This window comes from Exserohilum turcica (genome assembly GCF_000359705.1).
Source record: "Exserohilum turcica Et28A unplaced genomic scaffold SETTUscaffold_17, whole genome shotgun sequence".
Taxonomy (NCBI): domain Eukaryota; kingdom Fungi; phylum Ascomycota; class Dothideomycetes; order Pleosporales; family Pleosporaceae; genus Exserohilum; species Exserohilum turcicum.
In genome coordinates, this window is record NW_007359992.1 from 556,260 (window position 1) to 570,694 (window position 14,435).

Below are 14,435 nucleotides of genomic sequence, written 5' to 3' on the forward strand. Positions count from 1 at the left end.
CCAGACGCAAGATACCCCACGCAACCCCAATCACCAGCCCCGTATACACTGCTTCTCGGCCAGGTTCTCCACGATGCAGGCGCCAGTGGTGGTTATGAGTACGGACATGGAACCGCCCATTTCGAGGCCCTGACAGCCCACTAACACGACGCCAGACACCCAGACCCCGGGCGGGGAGCGGCAGTTTGGCCGCAAAGCTCAGCTCTCCAACATCACAGCAGCCAAGACGGTCGCGGACATTATCAGGTCATGCCTCGGCCCCAAGGCTATGTTGAAGATGCTGCTCGACCCCATGGGCGGCATCGTCCTCACCAACGACGGCCACGCCATTCTCCGAGAGATTGAAGTCGCACACCCGGCAGCCAAGAGTATGATTGAGCTCAGCAGGACACAGGACGAGGAGGTGGGCGACGGCACGACGACTGTCATCATATTGGGTGCGTAGCCATTGCGGGGACGCCCATGCAGCAGCTGACAACAAGCAGCGGGAGAAATCCTCGCACAGGCTCTGCCCCAGCTCGAGCGCAACATCCACCCTGTTGTGATTATCCAGGCCTTCAAGAAGGCGCTGGCCGATGCCCTCGAGATCATCAACGAGATTGCCGTCGAAGTTGACATCAACGACGACGAGCAAATGTACAAGATTATCAACTCGTCAATCGGCACAAAGTTTGTCTCGCGGTGGTCGGAGCTGATGTGCAGTCTCGCCCTCAAGGCCGTCCGTACCGTGTCTGTTGAAGTCGGCCCCGGCAAGAAGGAAGTCGACATCAAGCGCTACGCACGTATCGAGAAGATTCCCGGCGGCGAGATCGAGGACAGCGTGGTACTGGACGGTGTCATGGTCAACAAGGACATTACACACCCCAAGATGAGGCGGAGAATCGAGAACCCCCGCGTGCTGCTGCTCGACTGCACGCTGGAGTACAAGAAGGGCGAGAGCCAGACGAACATTGAGGTCAGCAAAGAGGAGGACTGGAACCGGATACTGCAAATCGAGGAGGAGCAGGTCAAGGCCATGTGCGACGCCATCATTGCTCTCAAGCCCGATCTCGTCATCACCGAGAAGGGCGTCAGTGGTACGTTGCCCCTGCACGTTTGCACGGTATAGCGGCTAACACGCACCAGACCTGGCACAGCACTACCTCGTCAAGGCCAACATCACGGCCATCCGCCGCGTGCGCAAGACGGACAACAACCGTATTGCGCGTGCGACGGGCGCCACGATTGTCAACTCGGTGTTCTCGGCAGCGCCTTCAGACATTGGCACCGAGTGCGGTCTGTTTGAGATTTCCAAGATTGGCGACGAGTACTTCACGTTCCTCACAAAGTGCAAGAACCCCAAGGCGTGCACGATTATGCTGCGGGGCCCTTCGAAGGACATCCTGAACGAGATTGAGCGGAATCTGCACGATGCCATGGGGGTGACGCGAAACGTGATATGGAACCCCAAGCTCTGCCCGGGAGGAGGGGCAACCGAGATGGCCATTGCCGTGGGCCTGGAAAGGCGGGCCAAGCTCATCGAGGGCGTGGCACAGTGGCCGTACAAGGCGGTTGCTGAGGCCATGGAGGTGATTCCCCGCACACTGATCCAGAACTCGGGCAACAGCCCGATCAAGGTGCTCACGCAGCTCCGCGCCAAGCATGCAGAGGGCTACGAGGACGGCAAGCAGGGCGGAAGCTCTTGGGGGATCGACGGCGACGCGGGCAAGGTGGCGGACATGCACACATACAACGTGTGGGAGCCCATAGCGGTCAAGGAGCAGAGCGTCAAGACGGCCGTGGAGAGCGCGTGCCTGCTGCTGAGGGTGGACGACATTGTTGCGGCAAAATCAGCGAAGCAGGTGGGCGGGCCGATAGGGGAGGGTGACGATTAGACGTGTAGTGTAGATGCGCCGTAGTCGATGCAGAAACACGCGATACAAAACATGAATCAAATGGCAAGTGCTGCGGCTGAGGCCAATGCCTGATTCAGAGAGATGAGGCCGGCTGGGGCGGGCGACATGGCTCCCAGGTCCAGGGCTATGGGGAGATATGCGTGTGGTGTATGGTTCCGGCCATGGCGTTGAGTCTGAGTCGCAGCTTGGGGATGGGGGTGAGGGAGCATCCTCGCAGGCGTCACACAGCCCTCGTGCGGGCGCGGGCCAATCGCAATGCGCCTTATGCACATATGCAGGGCGCCTTTTCTCCTCACCCTCGGCCGCCGCCTTAGGCCGCCTTCGGCATCCAGTGGCTCGTGTGGGCGGGGCCCGTTGCCGCCCCCGCCCAATCGCATCGCGCCCCGTCCGTCGTGCTGCGCTGCGACGTGCACCTGCTCAGCCACCGACGCCTGGAAATAAGCCACGCCAAGCCGTAGCAGAATGCTTAGCGGCGAGCAGCCACGACGCCTCCATACTTGTTCTGGTATCCTCAGCGGTTGGCCTGCGGTACTAGCTGCCAGTAACCCCAGCCGGCACTCCCAACGGCCGATCTATAGTTGATCTCTAGTCAATCTCTAGTTGGTGGCTTCAGCCCACACGGAACCGTCGTGGCTATGTATGTACATCGGTGGGTTACTTATGCATCTATCCCTCTCGGCACTAGCACCGCGATAATGACAACAGCAGCATATAGTAGATATATATCTCGGCCTGCTTGACTCGCCCAAGCTCACCTTCATCCTCCCCCTTGTACACTTCTTCCCTCCAGTCCACTCAGCCATGACCACATCTCAACTCCTGGCCGCCGCTAGCCTCTTCAAAAGGCGGTTGAACGACAATGACGACAAGCACGTCTGTCCCGTGGAAAACACAGAGGGCCCCCCCATCGTCCCTTTTGTCAGCGACCTGACCTTTCACCAATTCGCAACCATACTCGCGGGCGCCAGTGCAATCGTCAGCACGGTGATTGTGCTCGGGCTGGTGGTAATGCACGCAATCAACTACTCGAATCCCGTGCAGCAACGCCAGGTCATCCGCATCGTGTCGCTGATTCCCTGGGTCGCCATCTTCTCGTTTCTCATCGTCTGGCAGGAAAGCGTGGGAGAGTACCTGGATCCGTCGCTGGACCTGGGCTGTTCGATTGCCTTGTCGTCGTTTCTGCTCTTCATGTGCGATCTGATTCTCTCGCATGGCCATGGCTTCGACAGCTTGTTTGGCGAGGGCGCGAAGTCCCAGAGCGAGAAGAAGGGCAAGAAAAGCCCCATGTCGTTGAGGGTACGTAGTAATCACTTTTCTCTCTTTCTATTGTTATTATCAGCTTGAACGTCACAGCTAACAGCCCCACCAGCGAATGTGGTACAGCGTCCTGCAATTCATCCCCACCAGTGTCGTCGTCTGGATTGCAACCGCCGCCTCCCTGGCTGCCGGCACATACTGCAAGCAGTCGAATAGCATCCACTTTGCGCACATCTGGCTTGCCATTATCGCCGCCTACTCGACGGCGCTGGCCATCATCGGCTCGCTCGTCTTCTACAAGCGAAACAAGGAGCTGCTCCAAAAGCACAAGATTATCCTCAAGCTGTTTACCTTTAAGGGTGTTCTCGGTCTCAATTTTCTGCAGTCGGTAAGGATGCACACACACATACATATACAGAGTCATAGACGAGTAAGCTAATCACCGCATTCCAGTTCATCATCTCCATCCTCGCCGGCAAAGGCGTCCTCAAGCCCACAAAATACATGACCTTCCACGACGTCAACACGGGTCTTACCTCGCTGCTACTGGCGTGTGAAATGCCCATTTTCGCCGTCCTCCTAGTCTTCGCGTTTTCCCCCGCGCCCTACAGGAACCAGGGTCCGCCTGCCGCCAGCCCGCTCAACGCCATTGTCGATGCCGTCAATATTAGCGATTTGCTGTCCGCTTTTGTCTACGGCCCAATGCGCTTGGTGCGCGAGCAGCAGCGCCAGATCCTCAGGCAGAATAGTATGCGTGTGCAGATGGGCACGTCGGCTAGCCAGGAGGATCTTAATGCGCATAGTCGTGTTTAGGGTGCGTGTAATAGGTTGATGTGGGACCATTCAGCATGCTTGGGATTACGCTGTGATGTGATGTGATTGTGGATTCACACTCTGGCGTGCTTAGGAAATTACTGTTGAATCATGATACCTCTAGAATATTTCGTTATCTCTGTCTGTTTTTTTTTGACTCTTTTATTTCCTGTTTTTTTGTTTACGTATCTGATATCCTACTGGTTCACACACACACACACACTATCTCTCTCTTTCTCTCTCTCTCTCTCCCTCTCTCTCTCTCTCTCTCTCTCTCATTTTATTTAAAAATCGCGCTGCTCATCCTATCAGAACACTGATGATACAATCCCAATGCAAACCAGCATGATTGTTTTTTACGAAATTCTACCATGAGTCACAATTTTTATTTTTATTTTGCACTCATTTAACCAGATATAATGTGATAACTACCATGTAAGATGAATGGGGGTGTTCTAGGGTATTCTTTTTTTTTATTTTTTTGTCAAACGGTTTCTGGAATCGTATATAAAGTGCTGAATCCCCGTTCATTCTGTGGATTTCCCCATCAAGCTTTCAACATCACTGTCAAGTTCACACACATTACGCTGAATTCCACATCATTCCAGAGTTCATATCACTCCAAAGTCCACATTACTCAGTCTTTCACATCACTTCAGAAGTCCACATCAGACAGATATCCACATCACTCCAGACTCCAGACTTCAGACTCCTCTCCACCTCACTCCACAATGGCCTCGCAGCTGCCCCTAGAGCTCTGGTCGCACATCCTACACCAGCTCGACGACGAGTACACACTGTGGGTAACCTGCCGCCAAGTATGCCATTTCTTCCGGGTGGAAGCCGAACGCGAATTCGCGTTAAACCGTCTGCGATCCGTATCCCTGATCTGGGATTTCACCTTCAAACACGAGCAATTTACGCATTGGCTGCGTATCCAGAGTGCGGGGACGTGCGGGCTCGTGAGAGACCAGAGTGAGAGCAGCAGCAGCAGCAGCAGCAGTAGTAGTGGTGGTGATGATAGTGGTGTTCTTGGCAGCAGAACAAAAGCAAAATTCAAGTTTACATTGCACAACGCCGTGGCGCCTACGTACGTGGGTCCAGTACTTACTGAAGCCCAGCAGCAGCACCAAGTCCTGAGGGATGTGAAAACCGCATTTTCATATCGCGATGCGAGCAGCGTTAAGCTGGCTACGGGGCACTGGCGCGAGGGACACTACCGCGCTGTGCTGGGCTACTATAGCAACGATGTGCCGCTGCCAGGCCTCGTTGTGGATCTGGAGAGTCAGACGCTTGTGTTTGACTGGGTGGCGTTTGCGCGTGGTTTCTTCCGCGATGTAGGGTTTGTAAGGGAGCGGAATCGCGAGATGAGGCCGTTTGGCGAGCGGGTTCAGGGCGCGCTGGATACGCTTTTTGCCGAGGGGGATGCGGCCGAGGTAGGGCGCAAGGTGGTGGGGGGCAAGCTGGATTTGGTGGGAGAGCAAGATTGTTTTTATTTTCAGGAGGCCTATGTGAGGCGGTTGCGGCGGACGAATCCTGCTGGGTTGCGGAGGCTGGATCGCGTGGGCGATGGGGGGGGGGGGTCAAGTTGAGGAAAAGGGTGGCGAAGCATCTTGCTTCGCTCAGGAAGGAGTGGTACTTGTCGGCGCTGGAGAAGTACTGCGGGGAAAGGGGAATTGTCTTGAGTAGATAGATTAGCATGGGACAAGAGGAGGAGGAGGTAATTACATGTACTGTAGAAGGAAAAAAATATATGAATTTTTGATGATTCAAACATATACAACAGACTTGACAAAAACTAACCTACAAAACCTCCATACTTCCTACCAAACCTTTCTTCTCCTTTGTGGTGAAATAAGAAACAACAAGTGATCTTGCTCTATATACCCAATCTCTCTTAGATTGCTCAGACTTTCTCCACATGCCATTGTCTCCAACGAACCATGTTTATTGTACCTCGCCGTTCCACCGTCTAGGTTGCGAGGGCAATCCATTTGCAGAAGGCCCCCTGCTGCCAGGTCTGCTGCCAGGGCTGTCTAGCGAAGGAGCGGGGCGCATGGGCAAGTTCATGACATTGTTACTGCTCGAGGATCGGCTGGGATATGAGGGTCTGCGCGGCGCTGGTTCGGGGTCGCCGTTTGCAACTCTTTGTCTGGGGTCGTTTGAATCGCGCTTGGAAGGGGGCGAACGCTCGCGGAGCTTTTCTTTGATGGTTGCGGCTGGTGCGGCGGGCGCAAGGTGGGATTTGCGCTTGTTGTGCTCAATCATGGATATGGCCCAGGCCTCCAGGTCGACGGGAGTGCGTTTGGCAGCTTGGAGGAAGGCATCGTGGTCCTGGGTGCTGTTAGTGTGTGTGCGCTGGAGGTAGGACTAGCATCGACTTACGTAGAGTTCCTTGGGAGTAGGTCGCTCTGCTGGGTCCTTCATCAAGCACTTTGCAATCATGTCTTCGAGGATGGACGGGAAGGCGTCGCTCTTGGGCAGCTTGGGCGAAGGCTCCAGCACAATCTGCTGCAACAGGTCGAGAATACCCTGAGGACCCCCAGCTTCGTCGTCGTCGCCGCTGCCAGCAAAGGGGAACTTGCCAATGGCGAGCTCCATCAGCGTAAGACCAACACTCCACACATCGGACTTGACCGTGTATGGCGATCCCTGTATCCGCTCGGGAGCCATGTATGTGCCAGTTCCCACAAACGTCTCGGCAATGGAGCCCTCGAGCTCGCTCGACACGCCAAAGTCGCACAGCTTGATGTTGCCCTTTGAGTTTACGAGAATGTTTGAGGGTTTCAGGTCACGATGCATGATGCGGTGGGCGCTGTACAGGTAGGCGAGGCCGCCGAGCACGGCTTCGGAAATCTTTCCGAGCACGTCGACGCGCACTGGACCAAATGTTCGCGAGACCCAGTCGAGCGAGCTGTCGGCACGGGTTAGCAGCTGTCAGACGTGTCGTGGGAAGCGAATTGCGCTTACCCGACATCCATGTACTCCATGCACATGATGACGTCGCCCGACGAGTTTTGAAAGGCGCCGTAAAAGTCGACAATGTAATCCGAGTTGCAGTCGTGCATGATGCGGAGCTCCCGCACAATGCGCTTCCGCACCTCGTTCTTTGCCTCGACGTGTATGACCTGCGAGGCGTTAGTTGTGCCTGCTGACGGTGCCCCGCGCGCGTGTCAGACTCACCTTCCTCGCCATTATGACCTTTGTGGCGGCGTGCTGCACCTTGCTGACGGTTCCTCCGTTGCCCGAGCCCAGTTCGCGCAGCACTATCAGGTCCTCAGCCTTGAGGTCCAGCTGGAACTCGACGCCAATCTCGAGCGTGTCCTGCTTCTCGTCGTTGGCGCGCGCGCCGGGTATCTGGGCGTCGCGCGCCGAGGGGGCGGGCTTGGGGGCGGGGGCGCTGAGGGCGAGGCCCTTGACGTTCTTCCTCTTCATCGTCTTCTGCTTGAAGGCTGACTCGGCCATGGCGGGCGGTTTGCGCCGGGCGCGGGGGGCGAGCGAGGGGGCGTCGAGGGGAGCAACGGCTTGCGGGGCCTGAGGCAGGCGGGCAGAGAGGATGCGTGTCCGAGTCTACGAGCCCAAGAGCTGGCCTCTGTTTCGGGTTTGCCGCCCAAAGCTGTGTCGACAATGGTACGCCAATCACGGCTATGGCTCAAAGAAGGACAGCGTCTATTGGGGGCTCCGCCTTGGACGACGCTCGAGCAGCGGCCTGCACGGGCAGGGCAATTCGGAGACTGAGGGGGGAAGGCTGTGGGATGGGCAGAGGACGATGTGCGGGATGGTGGTGGTGGTGGTGGTGGTGGTGGTGTCGTTGTTGTCGGGGGGGTGCAGCGGCGGAGGTCAGGAGAGGGCGTGGTTGTGGGCGTGGGCGTGGGCGTGTCGGTGTCGAGGCTAGCGGGGCGCGCGCACGAGGGTGGTGGGGGGACAGCAGCGGTATAGCGGCGGCGGCGGCGGCGGCGGCAGCGGGCGTGGATGGATAGTGTGGACGGGTGTATTGTTACATACACATACACATAGACATACGCATACACACGGGCAATGGCCACGGGCGGCGTGCACTGGCTGTGGGCGGGCTGCAAAGAGGCGGGCGACACGTTGGCTCTCTCGCCAGCCGTCGGCGGGCTACGTCGCTGCTATATACTCTCTGGACAACGCACGCGATGCATCCTTCAGGAGGTTTCAGAGTGGCATGGTTTTGGTCGCCATGCTTCACCTGCTCCTAGTGCACGTCTTGGGCCAGCGGGCTCCCAGCACCAGCACCGCGCACGCCGCACACGCAGGCGCCATAGAGACAGTGCTATCGAAACAACATGCACCGCCGCCGTGTGCCTGCGCCCATGGCCATGTCGCCTGCACTCGTGGCGTTTCGACAGACAACGGCCGGCCTGCACACGACTCAAGCGCAGCGACAAGCAGGTCCTGTGTCACCAGCGCCCTCAGCGACGCATAACCCGCCGCTGGTTTCGGATACACGCGTGGCGCTGGCAGTGGCGTGCAGCACCACGGCATGCCGGCGCTGCCTGTGCCTGTGCCTGTGCCTGTGCCTGTGCCTGTTGGACAGTGGACAGTGGATGGTGCATGGTGGAGAGTGGCAGTTGGAGTGGCTGCCCGTCCGCCGCGTCACGTGCCCAGCGTCAGTGCGGCTGAAAGTTAACGCGGCCGATGGCTGCGCGCGAACCTTTGAGAGCCTGCATCTGTCTTTCTTCTCTCCCTCACCTCGACTGCCCGAGGCCCTCGCTCCTGCCTAATCGCCACAGTCGCCTGGCCCCATTACCGCAAAAAGTTGCCTCAAAAGCCCCCCAGACGCCGCCCGTGACCCACCGCCTACACCGCACGCGTTCCCTTTGCTTCGTACGCCATGGCCGACTTCTTCGACACAATCGCCGACGTGGGCAGCGAGGAGGAAGAGGACGACGACTTTGACGGCGACACGGCCGACGCGGGCTCGCCCCGCGCCAAAAAGTCCAACGGCGCAAATGGCATCGACGATTCCAGCGAGGAGGAAGACGACGACGACGAGGACCGACTGCGACAGGCAAGCTTGGCCGCGCCGAACTGGGCCCTGCTGGAGTGCTGACTGATGAATAGGAAGGCGAGGGCTTCATCGCCGATGAAGACGAGGAGGAAGAGGACGAGGCGGCAGAGCGCCGGCGCCGGCGCAAGAAGAAGAGAAAGAACCGAGAAGCCGAAGAGGCCCTCGACGACGAAGATCTGGATCTGATTGGCGTTGAAGTCGAGCGCCCGGCGGAAGAACAGGTAAGGACTTATGCTGCGGGAGCCGGGACGTGACTGACATGGAGCCAAGTCGAGATTCAAGCGCCTCAAGCGCGGCCACAAGGAGCGCGTCAAGTCTCGGGGTGTCGACGACATCTTCTCCGACGACGAAGTCAATGAAGACTACGACGAGCCGCGGGCCCGATTGGGCGACGAGTTCGACGACTTCATCGAGGACGACAAGTTTGAGGACGAAATCGAAGACGACCGCGACGTCACACAACCAGGCATCAACCTGATCACCAAGGGTCTGCAAGCTGCCGGGCTCGACGAGGGCGCCGAGGAAGACTACAGAGCTGCATTTGGCGATGGCACAGACTACGACTGGGCGCTGGAAATGCAGGAGGCAGAAGAGGACGAGCAAGCCGGCGAGGGTCGCGAACTGCAGCTCAAGGACGTCTTCGAACCATCGCAGCTCCAGGAGCGCATGTTGACAGACGAAGACAACATCATCCGCGAGACCGACATTCCGGAGCGCCTGCAGCTGGCCCGAAGATCGTTCAAGGAGATTGAGCTCACGCCAGAGGACATGCAGGCCCGTCTGACTGAGGAGGCAACCTGGATCAGCAACATGCTGTGGCCCAAGAAGGGTCTCCCAAGATACTTTTTGCAGCCTTTCGAAAAGGCTGTACGAAAAGTTCTCGAGTTCATCAACCTCGAGGATTACGAAGTCCCCTTCATCTTCAACCACCGAAAAGACTACCTCATTCATGCGCCGAGCGACAATGACTACGACGACATCAACAACCCGCCGCCCATGGACGCTCGACCAGAGCGCTTGCTCAACCAAGCCGATCTGTGGGAGGTCTTCGACTTTGACCTCAAGTTCAGAGCTTTTGCTGAAAAACGCGATGCTCTCCGACTAAACTATGAGAATTTGAAGACCATCCACCCCGAAATCACCGACACTGAAATTGAGGAGTTGTCCTCCAGGGCCATTACAATCGAGGAAATCCAAGAGCTCCAAGACTACCTGCATTACCGATACTCGCAAGAAATTAGCGAAGTCCGACAAGAGGTCAACGGAACACAGAAGCGTGCCAACAATGCCCGGAGCTTTTTCGACAAGCTGCGAAGTAGCAAGGCGAATCAACTTGTCAGGGCTGTTGGCATTACGCCTGAAGACTTTGCGAAGAAGGTCGACGGGACAAGCCGAAGCGCGCATACCATTGAAGATCCACCGTTCAGGGTTGAGGAGCTTGCCGATCAGCTCGCCGAAGCCCCAGAAACTGGCGCTACTCTTTTGCGGTCCACAAAGCTGCTGTTCGTCCAAGATCTACTCATGTGCTCGCGGTTGCGCCGATACTTGCGTGGTAGCTTCTACCAGAATGCCGAGATTGACTGTATTCGCACCGACAAGGGCATGCGGAAAATCACCGAGGACCACCCCTACTATGAGTTCAAATATCTGCGCAGGGTTACATTCTCAGACCTTCAGGGTCGGCCGGATCTCTTCCTGAAGATGCTCAAGGCCGAGTCGGAAGGCCTCGTGCAAGTCAAGATTTCCATGGGCAACTACCAAAACTTCAAGACGCGCATGCAAGAGAAGATTGTCTCTGATGGTGTCAGTGAGGTTTCCGACACATGGAACGCGCTCCGCAGGGAGCTGCTCAGCACGGCACTGGACAAGCTTCAAACCGTCATTGCAAATGGTGTCAAGGAGACTCTGCGCGCCCGGTGCGAAGATGAACTTGCCGCCTCGGCAAGAGAAAACTACTACAACAAGCTTGACCAAGCGCCCTACAAGCTGAAGAGCGCTCCGCTTGGGTCAATTCCCAACGTCCTCTGCTTGTCCAACGGCAAGGGCCAGCGTGGAGACGCCATCATGTGGGCTTACGTCGAGAATGACGGTCGGGTCCTGGAACAGGGTCGACTAGTCGATATGCGCCTGGGTAATGCTGAACGCGGCATTCCCGAAGGCCAAGATATTGAAAAGTTGGTCGATGTCATCCAGCGCCGACGTCCCGATGTGATTGGTGTCAGTGGCTTCTCGGTTGAAACCCGCAAGTTGTACAAGGACATTCAAGAGATCATCAGCCAGCGCGGCTTGACCGGTCCTGCATACGAAGACGAGGACACTGGCGAAGAGAGGAATGAACCCCTGGAGGTGATCATGGTTAATGACGAGGTTGCTCGTCTATACCACACCAGTGCCCGTGCAGCGGCAGAGTTCCCCAAGTACCCTGCGCTTACAAGGTACTGCATTGCTCTAGGAAGATATCTGCAAAACCCACTCGCCGAGTACGCCTCTCTCGGTCGCGACATTGTTTCCATACCCTTTATACCGAACCAGACCTTGATACCCCAAGAGAAGCTTTTGGACCGGCTGGAGACTGCCATGGTTGATATGGTCAACCTCGTTGGTATCGACTTGCCAGAGACGTACGACGACAAGTACCTGTCGAAACTGATACCCTACGTATGCGGTCTAGGACCTCGCAAGGCCGACAGGCTGGTCAAGGCCATCCAAGCCAACAGCGATGAGATCCTTTCGCGTTTCGATCTTCTCGGTGTGTCCGAGTCCCGCGACCTCAAGGCGGCCATGGGTCCCAAGGTCTTCCAAAACTGTGCCAGTTTCCTGTACATCCCCTACGACCCGACTGAAGAGTCATCCGATTACCTCGACTACACCCGTGTGCACCCCGAAGACTACGATCTTGCGCGGAAAATGGTTGCAGATGCATTGAACATGGACGAGGAGGATGTCAAAGCAGAGACCGACGAGGGCGGCCCCAGCGCCGTTGTCAGGAAAATGGTGCGGGAGGAAACCACTGATTTGGTCAACGATTTGGCCCTGGAGGATTACGCAGCGGAGATTGAGAGGAATTTCGGACAGCGCAAGCGTGCGACCCTCGAGACGATTCGCGCCGAACTGGACAATCCCTACGAAGAAATCCGACAGATTTTTGCGCTCTTGTCTGGTGACGAGATGTTCACTATGCTGACTGGTGAGACCAAGGAGTCTCTCTACGAAGGCATGGTTGTTCCCGTTACCATCAAGCGCACATTCCTAGACCACATTGAGGTCAAGCTCGAGTGCGGAATCGAAGGTGGCGTCTCAGAATCAGAGTTTCCAGAAGGTGTTGGCAGTGGCGGACAGGAGCCTCGCCACGTCTACTCCAGCCACCAGATTGTGCGCGCGCGTATCGTTTATCTCAACCGGAAAGCTCTTACTGCACAGTTGTCTCTCCGAGACGATCTCATCCGGCAACCGCAGAAGAAGCCTTACGACCGTGCAGCTGGTGAGTGGGACGAAGCACAGGAAGCGCTGGACAAGAAGGCTGCCGAGAAAGAAAAGGAAGTTGCAACCGGTCGACCCAACCGTGTCGTCAACCATCCTCTCTTCTTCTCTTTCAACACGATTCAAGCAGAAGAGTATCTTGGTGGTAAGGAGACTGGTGATTTGGTCATTCGTCCCTCTTCCAAGGGTTTTGACCATTTGGTCGTAACATGGAAGGTTTCCAACAACGCCTACCAACATCTCGACGTGCTTGAGATGAACAAGCCTAACCAGTTCTCACTGGGCAAGCAGCTCAAGATTGGAAAGCACACATACTCGGATCTGGATGAATTGATTGTCAACCATGTCGAGGCCATGGCACGCAAGGTTATGGAGCTCACCCGAGACGAACGATTCCAACCCGGTACTCGGGAAGATACTGGTGCGTCTACTTCCTCATTGTCTACCGTATATACTAACTTTGTTGCAGAAAAATGGCTACAAAACTACTGCGAGGCCAACCCCTCGCGCTCCAGGTACGCCTTCTGCAGCATGCCAAAGTACCCCGGTTACTTCTGGATCTGCTTCCAGATGAGCGCCAAGGGACCAAAGGGCGCATGGCCCATCAAAGTCATACCCAATGCGTTTGAACTGCAGAAACATGTTTACCCCGATATGGTTGCGTTGAAGAACGGATTCAAGATGTTGGTTAGTGCGGCGGCTAGCAAGGGATCCGTTAGGCGGTAGAAGATGTTCGGTCCACAGGTGAAACAGTGTGTTTATGTGCGGGAGGGGGCTTATCAAGAATAATCTGTATACCTAGTTTCTCGTTTTGGTTTCCCGCTTTTTCCTTTTTTTCTGTTTCTACCCGACCTCCCCACACAGCACCTTTCTCCCGTGCTGCGAAAAGTTCATCCTGGGGGACTAAAGAATCTTTATATTTTGACTGGTTTCATTGGCGACACGCACACCTAAAAGAGATACTAACACATCACATATACTCCAAAAAGGGGGGGAGGGCGCCTTTGAGTTATAACCCCATTTTTTTTTCTTTCACAACTAGAATATCAGAAATTGCGGGCATCTTTTTTTCTTCTCTACATATAGCGAGAAGAACGTGCGTGTGCGTGCGTACGAGTATCTGAGCTAGATACATGTGACTGTTTTATCAGCAAAATCTGTCAGTCTTATAGTCTCGATCAAATCAATCACATTCAGCCGTGACTCGTTTCCCCTTACTTGGCTTGGAGTAAGTAAGTGAGTGAGTGAGTCAGTCTCCGACCGACTGACTTGGACTCTGACTATCGTGAATCCTTACTTTCTTCTACTTGTACTCGTAATTATACTCATACGCATACGCTTTCACGAATACGGCCACAACGAAGAAGTCTCAGGTACAGACGCAGATGTGGAATCCCGTTTTACCCATCTACTATACCATCTACCTAATCCTAGCTCCAAATCGTTGGTTCGGACCCTGTGAGTTTGGTTGTTGTTATACACACACACGCTGCATGCTGTGTTTAGCTGGAATAGAGATTTCGATGCGAGGAGAGGAGGAGTAGTGTTGGGTTTGGTGGTGTTTTAGGGTGAGGAGAATGGGATGGATGGATGGATATGGATGTAGTTATACATAGCTTGTAGATACAGCCAAAAAAAGGGGGGGGGGAAAGGGAAAGTGTGGATTGGGTGGGTGTATGATGGATTTGGGAAGAGAAGGGAAATGTCGAGATACAAACAAACGTGTATGTACACTGCTATCCACATTGACCCACCAAGTAGTTCCGTATAATCAAATACGTAAAAAGAAAAGAAAAGAAAAGAAAACATGTAGTATCAACTAGCTAACCCCAACTCTACGTTTCCGTTTTCACTGTTCAAGCTAAAGCTACATCTGCAAGTTGCATCCATATAATATAATATGATTTCTGCATCACGCGTTCTGGAGCTGAAAGGGCAACCCTCAGCCCCCCCCC

The 14,435-nt window shown here is 55.4% G+C and overlaps 5 protein-coding genes across 5 annotated transcripts; 4 read left to right on the top strand and 1 right to left on the bottom strand.

Moving 5' to 3' along the window:
* The first annotated feature begins 29 nt into the window (after positions 1 to 29).
* Positions 30 to 1,916, top strand: SETTUDRAFT_168783 (uncharacterized protein). Its single transcript, XM_008026302.1, has 4 exons — positions 30 to 98; positions 156 to 437; positions 486 to 1,076; positions 1,126 to 1,916. Exons 1-4 carry the CDS (start codon positions 74 to 76, stop codon positions 1,872 to 1,874), a joined length of 1,647 nt encoding a protein of 548 aa, XP_008024493.1. The 5' UTR covers positions 30 to 73; the 3' UTR covers positions 1,875 to 1,916.
* Positions 1,917 to 2,663: 747 nt separating this feature from the next.
* SETTUDRAFT_150144 (uncharacterized protein) lies at positions 2,664 to 4,211 on the top strand. The gene is made up of 3 exons (XM_008026303.1): positions 2,664 to 3,191; positions 3,265 to 3,540; positions 3,606 to 4,211. The coding sequence occupies exons 1-3, from the start codon at positions 2,697 to 2,699 to the stop codon at positions 3,963 to 3,965; spliced, it is 1,131 nt and encodes a 376-aa protein (XP_008024494.1). The 5' UTR covers positions 2,664 to 2,696; the 3' UTR covers positions 3,966 to 4,211.
* A 485-nt stretch (positions 4,212 to 4,696) lies between these two features.
* Positions 4,697 to 5,557, top strand: SETTUDRAFT_39118 (uncharacterized protein; the record flags this gene model as incomplete). The annotated part of the gene is made up of 1 exon (XM_008026192.1): positions 4,697 to 5,557. The coding sequence occupies one exon, from the start codon at positions 4,697 to 4,699 to the stop codon at positions 5,555 to 5,557; it is 861 nt and encodes a 286-aa protein (XP_008024383.1).
* A 171-nt stretch (positions 5,558 to 5,728) lies between these two features.
* On the bottom strand, positions 5,729 to 7,755 carry SETTUDRAFT_168785 (uncharacterized protein). Its single transcript, XM_008026304.1, has 4 exons — positions 7,149 to 7,755; positions 6,936 to 7,093; positions 6,351 to 6,879; positions 5,729 to 6,299 (listed from the first exon to the last, which is right to left on the bottom strand). Exons 1-4 carry the CDS (start codon positions 7,428 to 7,430, stop codon positions 5,913 to 5,915), a joined length of 1,356 nt encoding a protein of 451 aa, XP_008024495.1. The 5' UTR covers positions 7,431 to 7,755; the 3' UTR covers positions 5,729 to 5,912.
* Positions 7,756 to 8,715: 960 nt separating this feature from the next.
* Positions 8,716 to 13,454, top strand: SETTUDRAFT_168786 (uncharacterized protein). Its single transcript, XM_008026305.1, has 4 exons — positions 8,716 to 9,000; positions 9,054 to 9,221; positions 9,271 to 12,901; positions 12,950 to 13,454. The coding sequence occupies exons 1-4, from the start codon at positions 8,824 to 8,826 to the stop codon at positions 13,204 to 13,206; spliced, it is 4,233 nt and encodes a 1,410-aa protein (XP_008024496.1). The 5' UTR covers positions 8,716 to 8,823; the 3' UTR covers positions 13,207 to 13,454.
* The last annotated feature ends 981 nt before the right edge of the window (positions 13,455 to 14,435 follow it).